This window comes from Ipomoea nil, unplaced genomic scaffold (assembly GCF_001879475.1).
Source record: "Ipomoea nil cultivar Tokyo-kokei standard unplaced genomic scaffold, Asagao_1.1 scaffold2036, whole genome shotgun sequence".
NCBI classification, from domain to species: domain Eukaryota; kingdom Viridiplantae; phylum Streptophyta; class Magnoliopsida; order Solanales; family Convolvulaceae; genus Ipomoea; species Ipomoea nil.
In genome coordinates this window covers 2119420-2131332 of record NW_017618464.1, presented here as the reverse complement: position 1 = coordinate 2131332, position 11913 = coordinate 2119420, and the positions used below count along the sequence as shown (strand labels likewise).

Here is an 11913-nt window from a genome sequence, read left to right as displayed (position 1 = left end):
GTAATAACAACCAAGAGTAGTAATGTCATTTTATATGTTTTTCCTTTCTGAAATTCATTGAATTGCAATTCATGGGTGCAATTCTGTGAAATTGCAATTTTCTCCAACCAAACAATGTAATTAAGGCATTCATTGAATTGCAATTTAACTACAACTAAATTACAATGAACCAAACGCCCTCTTAATAAATTTGTATTGTAGTAAACTGCTTATAATTTTAAATTATTATTCTTGTAATTAAATGTACTGTTTGTATTGTAGTAAACTGCTCTCAGAATAGAGGAGAAATCTGAACTCCGAAGAGCCTCACGCTGAACTTCTCTGGCTCGATCCAATTCCAGATCCGAATATGAACGACGCAGATGTATCCAAGCAGATCCAGCAGATGGTCCGATTTATCCGCCAGGAAGCGGAGGAAAAGGCCAATGAGATTTCTGTCTCCGCCGAAGAAGTAATTATTGGTTGGTTTAAGTGGAATTTCGACTTGCAGAGTAATTGATTGAAATAATTTTGATGTGCTTCGTTTGCTATTAATTTTAGGAATTCAACATTGCGAAGCTGCAACTAGTGGAAGCAGAGAAGAAGAAGATCAGACAAGAGTATGAGCGCAAAGAGAAGCAAGTCGAAGTTCGTAAGAAAATGTAATTGCAATGTTTCCGGTATTTGAATTGCTTGATTTGCAGCTCTGCTCTTGCCACTAACTGTAACTGATGATCTGGTTAATGCGGTTTTTTAGTTTTAGCAATAGTCCATAGGCACATTGTGTTGGCTTTGTATTGCATCAGATTCTGAGCAATGCAAGATAATGATCAAATTAGATTACTAAAATACATTTAACAAGTCACAGATAGTAGGTTTGCCATTTTCTTTGAAATTCTGGTTGACATAAAAAAGATAAATACATATGATTATTTGTATACTTTTTGAGAGAATTTTCACATTGTAATGAAGCTTTGTTAGACCTACTATTAATATATGGGCTTTGTTGAGTAACTTGACTTTCTATTACATCGTATGTACCATTCTGTCTAACTGAGCATGCCTATTAAAGTTCATATTACCGAACAGATTCTTGAATTTGTGGTGTCTTCTTGCAGTGAGTACTCCATGCAGCTAAATAGTTCACGCATCAAAGTTCTTCAGGCTCAAGATGACTTGGTTAACTCTATGAAAGATGCAGCGTCAAAGGAGCTCTTGCATGTGAGCCATGACCACCACAGCTATAAGAAACTTCTGCATGATCTTATTGTTCAGGTAGTGAGTTTAAGCAAATCTTTTTATTGTAATGTGTTTCTCTTAGTTTTGGAATCAAATTATTGATGGTCCGAATGTCCGAGATTCATGATCTAAGCAAACACTTATTTTTATTTATTTATTTTGGGTGTAGGAATCTCAGGACAAGTAAGCTTTATGATGAAAAATTATTTAACCAATGTAGACCTTAGTTAGATGTCCAATGATGCCCGTTTTGGATGTCATTGTTTAAATATGTATATCATTCTAGAAGACCTCTGTATTAGTTTGATCCAAAAATTACTTAGAATGAGGATTTAACCTTGCCTTGTTCATTATTGCATTGGAGTGAGAAATATGAGTAATATTATTAAGAGCATTGTAGTATTAGATATGAAGTATCTTGTAGCACATTCTGCATGACTTATTCCACTAACCAGTGCCAGTTTTCTCACTATTTATATACTTTAAAGTTTATGTACTTGAATCAATTTAAAAAACTGTTCTTTAATTTAAAAACAATATTTTCATTTTAGAACTGAAATTATGCTTGGTGGCTTTGTTATTTGAAGCATGTGTTTTGTATTTTTAAGGATAATGATAACTTGCTAGTCTGAAGTTCTCTGCCTGCAATTATAACTGCAACACACTATGTTTCAGAGTTTGCTAAAGCTCAAAGAGCCTTCTGTTTTACTGCGCTGTCGGAAAGATGATGTGCACCTGGTGGAAGATGTCTTGCACTCTGCCAAGGAAGAATATGCAGAAAAGGAAAGGGTTCACCCACCTGAGATCATAATTGACCACATCCACCTTCCACCTGCTCCTTCTCATCATAATGCACATGGTCCTTTCTGGTATGTTTGTTTGAACCATTCTATTACGAAATGGAAACTGTGGAAATTGACTTTGTTATTTGAGCCCCTCTCACTAATTTTCTTATTTCCTTTTCTTACAGCTCTGGAGGAGTGGTCTTGGCGTCTCAAGATGGAAAAATTGTGTGTGAAAACACTCTAGATGCAAGATTGGAAGTTCTGTTCCGTAAAAAACTTCCAGAGGTAAATCCCTTTTATTTATCTCCTTTTTTCACTATCCATGTTAGGATGCTCTCAAGCATTTTACAGATCTCCATAGCACCGCAGTGTTGTTGCCATTTCCATTTTCTGGTTTCAACGAGTCTGATTGTTATTTCAAATGTTAACGGCTTCAATCTAATAAAAGTTGAAGGAAAAGGAAGACCTTAGCAATTTTACCTTGATAAAATTATCCAGTTAATTAATCAGCTGTGATCAGTGTATCAAATGTTATCAGTAATCTATGGAGTCATTCCCCTGCTCTACATTATTTATATATCTCTAGGTTGCCAAGTTCTTACACTTGTATACACTTTAACTAGATCTCCATTCTGTTAACTGCAGATCCGCAAGTTGCTATTTGGTCAGGTTGCAGCCTAATAGATTGGAGGTCTTCATACACATTCGGTTTTATTTCTTGATCTCTGTATTCTTAAATCTGCAACTCTGTGACAAGAAATGATATCGGTGATTTCCTACTCGTGTACTTCTGTAGCGATGTTTCATGGTTCTTGTTAACAGTTAACACCTACCTTCCATTTATGAAGCTATCATTCATTCATTTTAATTGAGGCATGGCAAAAATACTTGCTTTAAGGTAATATATTTCCGGAGATTCTAGCATCAGACTGGTATTGCCATTTTTTGCTGTAGTAAGTATAAATCATTTGAACCCTATGTTTTGGTGGCTTGAGAATTGAGTCACAAACTTGACTGTTGCTCCATGCAATTTATTACCAAACAAAGTGACTCCTTTCACTTAAACTCATTACCAAGTATTTAATTTTCATTATCATTCTGATTCCAAATGTTTGAACCAAACACACCATAAATGTTTGTAAGGAAAAAAAAAAAAAAAAAAAAAACTGTCAAATAAGTCTTTTAAGTTGAGTGGGTGGGAATGCTCAGTTTAATCTCCTATCAGTACAAAAGTACAGAGTACAATTTGGTTTAAATGTTGTAGCTAATATGTGACTTTCTGGTACTTGTGTGGATTTCAAGTGTACAATATATTTATTTTTTAATTTTTTTTGAGTAACGAGGGAAATACGTAATTACTATTTAAAATTGTGCATGATATAAATATCATTTTGTGATCCTAACTAAACAAAAAATTTCAAAATTTTTAATAAATAAAACAACCACAAGTGACTTGTCCTCTCCAATGTTAGATAGTTGTGTATATACTATTGATTAGAAAAACGTACTATTGATTAAAAAAGCTCACAACTACCCTGACATCGGAGACAACTAATAGTTGTTTATAGAATAAAAAATATGAGTAGCATTTAGACAAATATTATTTTTTTTTAAAATTAAAAAATAATGCATTTCATGTAAAAAATTTAAAGAACAAATTGCACTTTTGGTCCTGTGAGTATTAGGGTACTGACAATTTGAGTACGTGGCTTTCAAAACTCCCAATTTAGACCTTTAACTATGCAAAAATTGACACATTTGATCCTCCGGGCCAAATTGCCGGCCAATTTTGGCCGGAAAAACATAAATTGGTTCGAATTTATTTGTGTTGAGGGCAAAATCGTCATTTCACTCCCTTCTTCTTCATTCTCCCTTTCTTCTTCGTTCTTCTTCTTCTTCTTCTTTCTTTCTTCTTCTTTGCTGCTTTTTTACCGACCCAATACAATGCATGAGCCATGATTAATTAATTTAATAAAAAAAAATCATCTAAATTTCTCTCAAACCAAATTTGGTAAATCCAACAATCACCCATTTTCCAGTCTCCTAAATACATAAAAATAATACGGTTGTACATAAAAAACATATATGTAATCAATAAATACATAAACATATATTGTTGGCTCATGAACTTTCCAAGCCGCCGCTGAGGTCCCTCTCCGTCTCCGCCACTGTCGGCGACGCCCTGTCCGTTCTTAGAAGCTCGGAAGGCATCTCCATAAGCGTGTGGATATAGTGATTTATATATGAAGATTATTTCATGAAGGGAATTTAAGAAAATTTTGCGAAATGATTAATATATTCTTTAACAATTTAGAAATTCAAAATAAATTATTAATGATAACAAAAGCTACAAGTAATAGATTAAAGAAGCAGCAAAGAAGAAGAAAGAAAGAAGAAGAAGAACGAAGAAGAAAGGGGGAATGAAGAAGAAGGGAGTGAAATGACGATTTTGCCCTCAACACAAATAAATTCGAACCAATTTATGTTTTTCGGGGCAAAATTGGCTGGCAATTTGGTCCGGAGGACTAAATCTGCCAATTTTTGCATAGTTAAAGGTTTAAATTGGGAGTTTTGAAAGTCACGTACTCAAATTGTCAGTATCCTAATACTCACAGGACCAAAAGTGCAATTTGTTCAAATTTAAATAATACACACAATTTATTTTGTGTTATACAATTATTAATCAATTTCATGTACAAAATCTTTATGCTTAAGGTATATAATTTCGTAACATGATGTACAGAAATGCATAACACAATATAAATACACATGTTTTCCTTTTTTTTTTTTCTTTTTTTTTTTTTTGAAAAAAACACATGTTTTATATTTTACTTTTTTCTCAAATCTTATTTATGTAAATAATTTATCTCCTATATACATATAATTTCATAATACAAGACATAAATTCATCAAATAATACACACAATATATTTTGTGTTATACAACTATTAATTAATTTTATGTACAAAACCTTTATGCTTAAGATACAGAATTTCGTAACATAATATACATACACATACTTTCCAAAAAAAAAAAAAAAAAAAAATCTATGAGACGCAAATTGAACAACAAACGGATTCCATTAAGACGTGTGAGACGATTTTATAGGTGAATTTGTCTAAAATAAAGCCTAACAGAACAAAGATTTGAGTAAGGGTGTTGAATGCTAGTTTAACAAATATTATGTGGTTTAAATATAATATTGAGAATATATAGGGAAAGACTTGAAATATCTAAAACTGCTATTAGTTCGTTACCTGTCGCCTAAATCACGGTCAGACACGAGACTACAGACTCCGCCTTAGACAAAATATAGAAGAAATCTGAACTCCGAAGAGCATCGAACTCACCTTATCGGGTCGATCCAATTCCAGATCCGAATATGAATGACGCAGATGTATCCAAGCAGATCGAGCAGATGGTCCGATTTATCCGCCAGGAAGCGGAGGAAAAGGCCAATGAGATTTCTGTCTCCGCCGAAGAAGTAATTATTGGTTTATTTGGAATTTCGACTTACAGAGTAATTGATTGAAATAATTTTGATGTGCTTCGTTTGCTATTAATTTTAGGAATTCAACATTGAGAAGCTGCAACTAGTGGAAGCAGAGAAGAAGAAGATCAGACAAGAGTATGAACGCAAAGAGAAGCAAGTTGATGTTCGTAAGAAAATGTAATTGCAATTATTCCAGTATTTGATTTGAATTGCTTGATTTGCAGCTGTGCTTCTGCTACTAACTGTAACTGAAGAGTTTCTGGTTAATGCGGGTTTTAGTGTGATCAATAATAGTCCATTGAGTTTGTTGTATAAAATTCATGTTTTTTTATGGATTTAATTATATGCTTCTTTTGTGATATTAATTTGGTACTTGGTTGCACATTGTATTTGGCTTTGTTTTGCAATAGTGTGAGAGCAATGCAAGATATAGATCATAGTAGATTACTAAATACATTTAAGAAGTCACAGATAGTACTGAATTTAGTGATCATGTTTTATCATTTATCTTTCACTTGTTCATTCTTGTGATTATTAGTCTTTGCAAGACCTTTTGGAGCGCTTGCAGAGCAATCGCTGTAGCTTTGACTTTACATGGAATATTATAAGTAGAAATTGGGCTGTAGTATTATCAGAGACAAACTTGGGAAAAAATATTGAGTTTTAGACACTTATCTCCTCTAATGATGATGAAAGAATGTCTTACACAGTTCTTTAGTGGATAGACTTCATGAATATTTTGTTTCCTGTCTGATAATATATGTGCTTCAGTGTTCAGCACTCAACAACCCGCCTTTCCACTTTTTTCTCTACCTACCCTTTTCTGTTTCGAAGGTATTTATGCATTGTGTGAGAGGTTTACCATTTTCTTTGAAATTTTGACTGACATCAATAAGATAAATATATTATTGTTTTTATGTGACTTTCTGAGATATTTTTCACATATTAATGAAGTGTTGTTAGACCTACCATTAATATGTTATGATTCTCTCTTTGTTGAGTAACTTGACTCTGTATTATGTCGTGCAGACCATTCTGTCTAACTCAGCATGCTTATTTGATGTTCATATTACCAAAACTGATTCTTAAATTTGTGATGCTTGCTTGTAGTGAATACTCCATGCAGCTAAATAGTTCACGGATCAAGGTTCTTCAAGCTCAAGATGACTTGGTTAACTCTATGAAAGATGCCGCATCAAAGGAACTCTTGCATGTGAGCCATGATCATCACCACTATAAGAAACTTCTACATGATCTTATTGTTCAGGTAGTAAGGTTAAGCAAATCTTTTATTGTAATGTGTTTCAATTAATTTTGGAATCAAATTATGGATGGTTCGAGACTCATCTAAGCAAGCACTCCCTTTTCTGTATTTATATTGGGTGTGCAAATCTTAGGACTAGTAAGAGTTTTATGATGAGTTATTTTGTCAATCTAGAGCTTAGTCAGATATCCTATAATGTCCACTTTTTCCTTTTGAATGCCATCGCTTAAGTATGTATTTCATTTCTAGAAGGCCTCTGTAACAGTTTGACTCAAAGATTACTTAGAATCAGGATTTAACCTCCTTTGTTCAGTCTTGGCATTGGAATCGTGAAGTGTGAATTATATTATTAAGAGCATTTTAGTATTAGGTATGAAGCATCTTGTAGCAAATGCAATGGATCTAATTTTGTTCATTCTCCATGAACTTTTCCACTGACCAACTCCAGTTTTGTCAGTATATGTTTCAGCATTAAGTATATTGTAGGAAATGTGATGGCTATAGAGCAGTTTCTTCTTCCTTAATTCTTCTACTGGACATGCCAATTTCTGCAGTATTTATATACTAAAACTCTTAAAAGTATATGTAGTTAAACAACTGTTTATGTTTAATCTAAAAACAATATTCTCATTGTATAAATGAAATTAGGCTTGGTGGCTTCGTTATTTAGCATGTGTTTTGTATTTTTAAGGACAATGATAACTTGCTAGTCTGAAGTTCTCTGCTGCAATTATAACTGCAACACACTATGTTTCAGAGTTTGCTAAAGCTCAAAGAGCCTTCTGTTTTACTGCGCTGTCGGAAAGATGATGTGCACCTGGTGGAACATGTCTTGCACTCTGCCAAGGAAGAATATGCAGAAAAGGAAAGGGTTCACCCACCTGAGATCATAGTTGACCACATCCACCTTCCACCTGCTCCTTCCCATCATGATGCACACGGTCTTTTCTGGTATGTTTGTTTGACCCATTCTGTTACGAAATGGAAACTGTGGAAATTGAGTTTGTTATTTGAGCCCCTCTGACTAATTTTCTTATTTCCTTTTTACAGCTCTGGAGGAGTGGTCTTGGCGTCTCGAGATGGAAAAATTGTGTGTGAAAACACTCTAGATGCAAGATTGGAAGTTCTGTTCCGTAAAAAACTTCCAGAGGTAACTTTCATTTTGGTCCTTTTTTCACTATCCATGTAAGGATGCTTTCAGGCATTGTTGTCTTAGCACTGTAGTTTTGTTGCCATTTTCTGGTTTCAGTGAGTGTTATTTCAAATGTTAAGTGATTTAATTAAAAATAACACTATAAGTTAAAGGAAAAGCTCAGCCATTTTGCCTTCATAGACTTGTCCATTTCATCAATCACCTGTGATCAGGTTATCAAATGGTATCTTTAATCTATAGAATCTTTCCCCGTCTCTACATGATTTATATATCTTTTGGTTGCCCAAGTTCTTACTACTTGGATACACTTTAACTAGATCTCCTTTCTGTTAACTGCAGATCCGCAAGCTGTTATTTGGTCAGGTTGCAGCCTGATAGGTTGGATGTCTTTGTACTTATTTGCATCTATTTATTGATCTCTGAATTCTTAAGTTGGTTACTCGGTGAACTGAAATGTTATTAGTGATTTCCTGCTTTTGTTTCATGGTTCTCCTTAAGACCTACTTTCCATCCGTGAGGTGTCGTTCATTCTTTTTGGGTGAGGCATGGGAAAATACTCAATTTATGTGATATATTTCCTGAGTTCTTGCTTCAGACTGGTTTTCTCAATTTATTTCTGTAATAAGTGTAAATCACTTGAACCCCCCCTACCCTATGGGTTGGGATTTGGATAATAAAAGTTCATTGAGTCATAAACCTGATTGTTGCTCCTTGCAATTTTAAACCTCTGGTTTTGGAAAGCATTTTTGAGTCTCCACGCAAGTGATTTATGTACAATCTTGTGAGTTTTGTATTCAGTTTTCAATTATTGTGGTGTGAGCATTGGAAGGAAACTGGGAGCAATTGTAATTCCGAATCAAATAAAAATGGTTTCACTTTAAACAAATGCCTTGATAGAAGTGATAGAACATGCGAGCGAAAAAGGCCTCCAAAACAAGCCGGCTTTCAGAAGCATGAAAAGTCGTAAGCTTTTGACAAACATGAATCTGTTACATATATTTCCACATATGTGATGTTTGGTTCGGGAAATATTAGAATACATTATACATTGAGAATAGAATATTATTTTTAATTACTTATTCATTTAAATATTAATTTTTAATAATAAAATATGCTTATATTTTACATGTCAGTTCACAAAATTAAACAGTAAACAATAAATAATTAAATGTTAATTTTACGATATATGTTCTCATAATTAATGGACATGGCTCTTCCACTTCCCTATCCATCTAGTAATTTGATCCTCCTCTTGAACAATCGTTATAATGTTATATCGTAGACTATTCACATTGTCCAATACACATAATTTGACTTTATAATATATATATATATCACTATAATATAATTCATGTTTATAATACATAGAATTTATGTTCATAATACACATATACATAAATATGATATAATGAACATGAATTTTATACATTTGAATATAAATTCTGTGTATTATGTTAAGTGATTGTGTCTTCATTATATCGTTATTTATGTGTATGTGTATGTGTATTATTAACATAAATTCTACACATTATAAAGTCAAATTGTGTGTATTGGTGAGCACTGTAGATTCTGATCCACGATATAAATTGCCCTCTCTGAATAAACCAAAAAGGGAAGAACAACTCGTACATGTCTCGGTAGTGGCAATGTAGAGATTATGTTCAAAATAGATAATCCTACATTGACATTTGGCCCTATATATTTTTAGATGCTTTGTTGGACCGGAGTGTGAGGACCCTAGATTTCAACTTTTTGGGGAAGATATAGGAAAAAAAAAAAAAAAACATTCGAAGTTCGAACGGTGTCGTTTAACAGAGCTGTAGAGTGTAGAACTCATCGCCTAAGCTGAAGCGACAACCTAGGGAGAAGAGGGTTGTTTGGTTGGTGGCTGCCTCTTCACGCCCTCGACGAGTCCGTCACTATTACTAAAAAGCCTTTACCTACCTAACCTTCTCCGATATACTTGCACTCCATTACTGAAAACCTTTCTCCTTCAATCTTGATTTTCTGATTCTTCAGTATCATCGTTTTGTTGCCATGGAAGTCGCTGCCGCTCAAGCTCTGTCCCGGATAGGACTCGCGGGTCTGGCCGTGATGGGTCAGAACTTGGCCTTGAACGTCGCCGAGAAAGGCTTCCCAATTTCGGTGTACAACAGGACGACTTCCAAGGTGGACGAGACGGTGGAGCGGGCTCAGAGAGAGGGCCAGCTTCCTTTAGTTGGGCAGTACAATCCCCGCGATTTCGTCCTGTCAATTCAGCGCCCGAGATCTGTTATCATCCTCGTCAAGGCGGGGGCTCCCGTTGACCAAACCATCGCCGCCTTATCGGAGCACATGGAGCCCGGCGACACCATCATCGACGGCGGCAACGAGTGGTACGAGAACACCGAGCGCCGCATCTCCGAGGCCTCCGCCAAGGGTTTGCTGTATCTCGGCATGGGCGTTTCCGGCGGCGAGGATGGAGCTCGGTACGGCCCTTCCCTCATGCCCGGGGGGTCCCACCAGGCCTACCTCAACGTCCAGGACATCCTCAACAAGGTCGCCGCCCAGGTGGAGGACGGCCCCTGCGTCACCTACATCGGCGAGGGCGGGTCGGGTAATTTCGTCAAAATGGTCCACAATGGGATCGAGTACGGCGATATGCAGCTCATATCCGAGGCCTATGATGTCCTCAAGAACGTCGGCGGGTTAACGAACCCCGAATTAGCTGACATTTTCGCAGACTGGAACCGGGGAGAGCTCGAGAGCTTCTTGATCGAGATCACCGCCGACATTTTCAATGTAAAAGACGAAGAAACTGGAAATGGAGAGCTCGTGGATAAGATTCTGGATAAAACCGGGATGAAAGGGACCGGAAAATGGACGGTCCAGCAAGCTGCGGAGCTCTCTATTGCAGCCCCAACAATAGCCGCCTCTCTGGACAGCCGATATATGAGTGGCTTAAAGGGGGAGCGAGAGGAGGCCGCCGAAATTTTCAAGAAAGAAGGGCTAAAAGAGGATTTGAGTTTCATCAATGGCAGTGGGGTTGATAAGAAGAGACTAATAGATGATGTTAGGCAGGCATTGTACGCCTCCAAGATTTGTAGTTATGCTCAGGGAATGAATTTGCTGAGAGCAAAGAGCTTCGAAAAGGGATGGAATTTGAACCTAGGCGAGCTAGCTAGGATTTGGAAAGGCGGGTGTATCATTAGGGCTGTATTCTTGGACAGGATCAAGAAGGCATACCAGAGAAACTCCGGGTTGCCAAACCTAATGGTCGACCCCGAGTTCGCCAGGGAAATGGTGCAGAGGCAGGCGGCATGGAGGAGAGTGGTGGGACTGGCTATCCAGCACGGGATTAGCGTGCCTGGGATGTCAGCAAGCTTGCAGTATTTTGACACGTACAGGCGTTCGAGGCTTCCTGCCAACCTCGTCCAGGCTCAGAGGGACTATTTCGGGGCTCACACTTATGAGAGGACTGATCGCCCGGGAGCATTCCATACTGAGTGGTCGAAGCTTGCTCGTAAGGCTCGGGTTTAATGCAGCTGCCCCGAATTACATTTGGTATCGTTTACCCATTTCCATCCATTATTGCACTACATTGTGTTATTGCAGAGACTTTAGGGTGTCTCTTGTTGAGAACTTTATTCCTTAGCTTTTGTCGTTTTAGTTTTGCAGTCAATAAATTGAGCAATGCCCTTTTAATGTGATAGATATAGGGGTTTTGATGATTGAAGAACTATATATTTCATTCCAGAGAGCTCGTATTTTTGTGGATGCAATATGTTTATGTAGCTATATCTGTGAAGTTAGGACTGCTTTCTTATATTTGGATAGTTCTAGTTCTTGGTTGCAGGAGCGAATATATTACTTTGTGATCATTTATTAGGTGCTTGGAATTCGATTATCTACTAACGGGACAGGTAATTCCTTGAATTCATGAAATGCTGGATATTATTTAGCATGAGCTGATGCATTGTTGTTGTTCTGTAAAGTGCCATGTTGTTTTCCTTGTCAGATG

General features: G+C 36.4%; 3 protein-coding genes across 3 annotated transcripts; all 3 read left to right on the top strand.

Moving 5' to 3' along the window:
* The first annotated feature begins 255 nt into the window (after nucleotides 1–255).
* Nucleotides 256–2954, top strand: LOC109148252 (V-type proton ATPase subunit E). Its single transcript, XM_019296128.1, has 6 exons — nucleotides 256–451; nucleotides 541–641; nucleotides 1098–1254; nucleotides 1894–2087; nucleotides 2189–2288; nucleotides 2649–2954. The coding sequence occupies exons 1-6, from the start codon at nucleotides 350–352 to the stop codon at nucleotides 2682–2684; spliced, it is 690 nt and encodes a 229-aa protein (XP_019151673.1). The 5' UTR covers nucleotides 256–349; the 3' UTR covers nucleotides 2685–2954.
* A 2289-nt stretch (nucleotides 2955–5243) lies between these two features.
* LOC109148251 (V-type proton ATPase subunit E-like) lies at nucleotides 5244–8609 on the top strand. The gene is made up of 6 exons (XM_019296126.1): nucleotides 5244–5487; nucleotides 5573–5673; nucleotides 6607–6763; nucleotides 7518–7711; nucleotides 7811–7910; nucleotides 8253–8609. Exons 1-6 carry the CDS (start codon nucleotides 5386–5388, stop codon nucleotides 8286–8288), a joined length of 690 nt encoding a protein of 229 aa, XP_019151671.1. The 5' UTR covers nucleotides 5244–5385; the 3' UTR covers nucleotides 8289–8609.
* A 1109-nt stretch (nucleotides 8610–9718) lies between these two features.
* Nucleotides 9719–11656, top strand: LOC109148149 (6-phosphogluconate dehydrogenase, decarboxylating 2, chloroplastic-like). The gene has a single exon (XM_019295964.1). It carries the CDS (start codon nucleotides 9951–9953, stop codon nucleotides 11430–11432), a length of 1482 nt encoding a protein of 493 aa, XP_019151509.1. The 5' UTR covers nucleotides 9719–9950; the 3' UTR covers nucleotides 11433–11656.
* The last annotated feature ends 257 nt before the right edge of the window (nucleotides 11657–11913 follow it).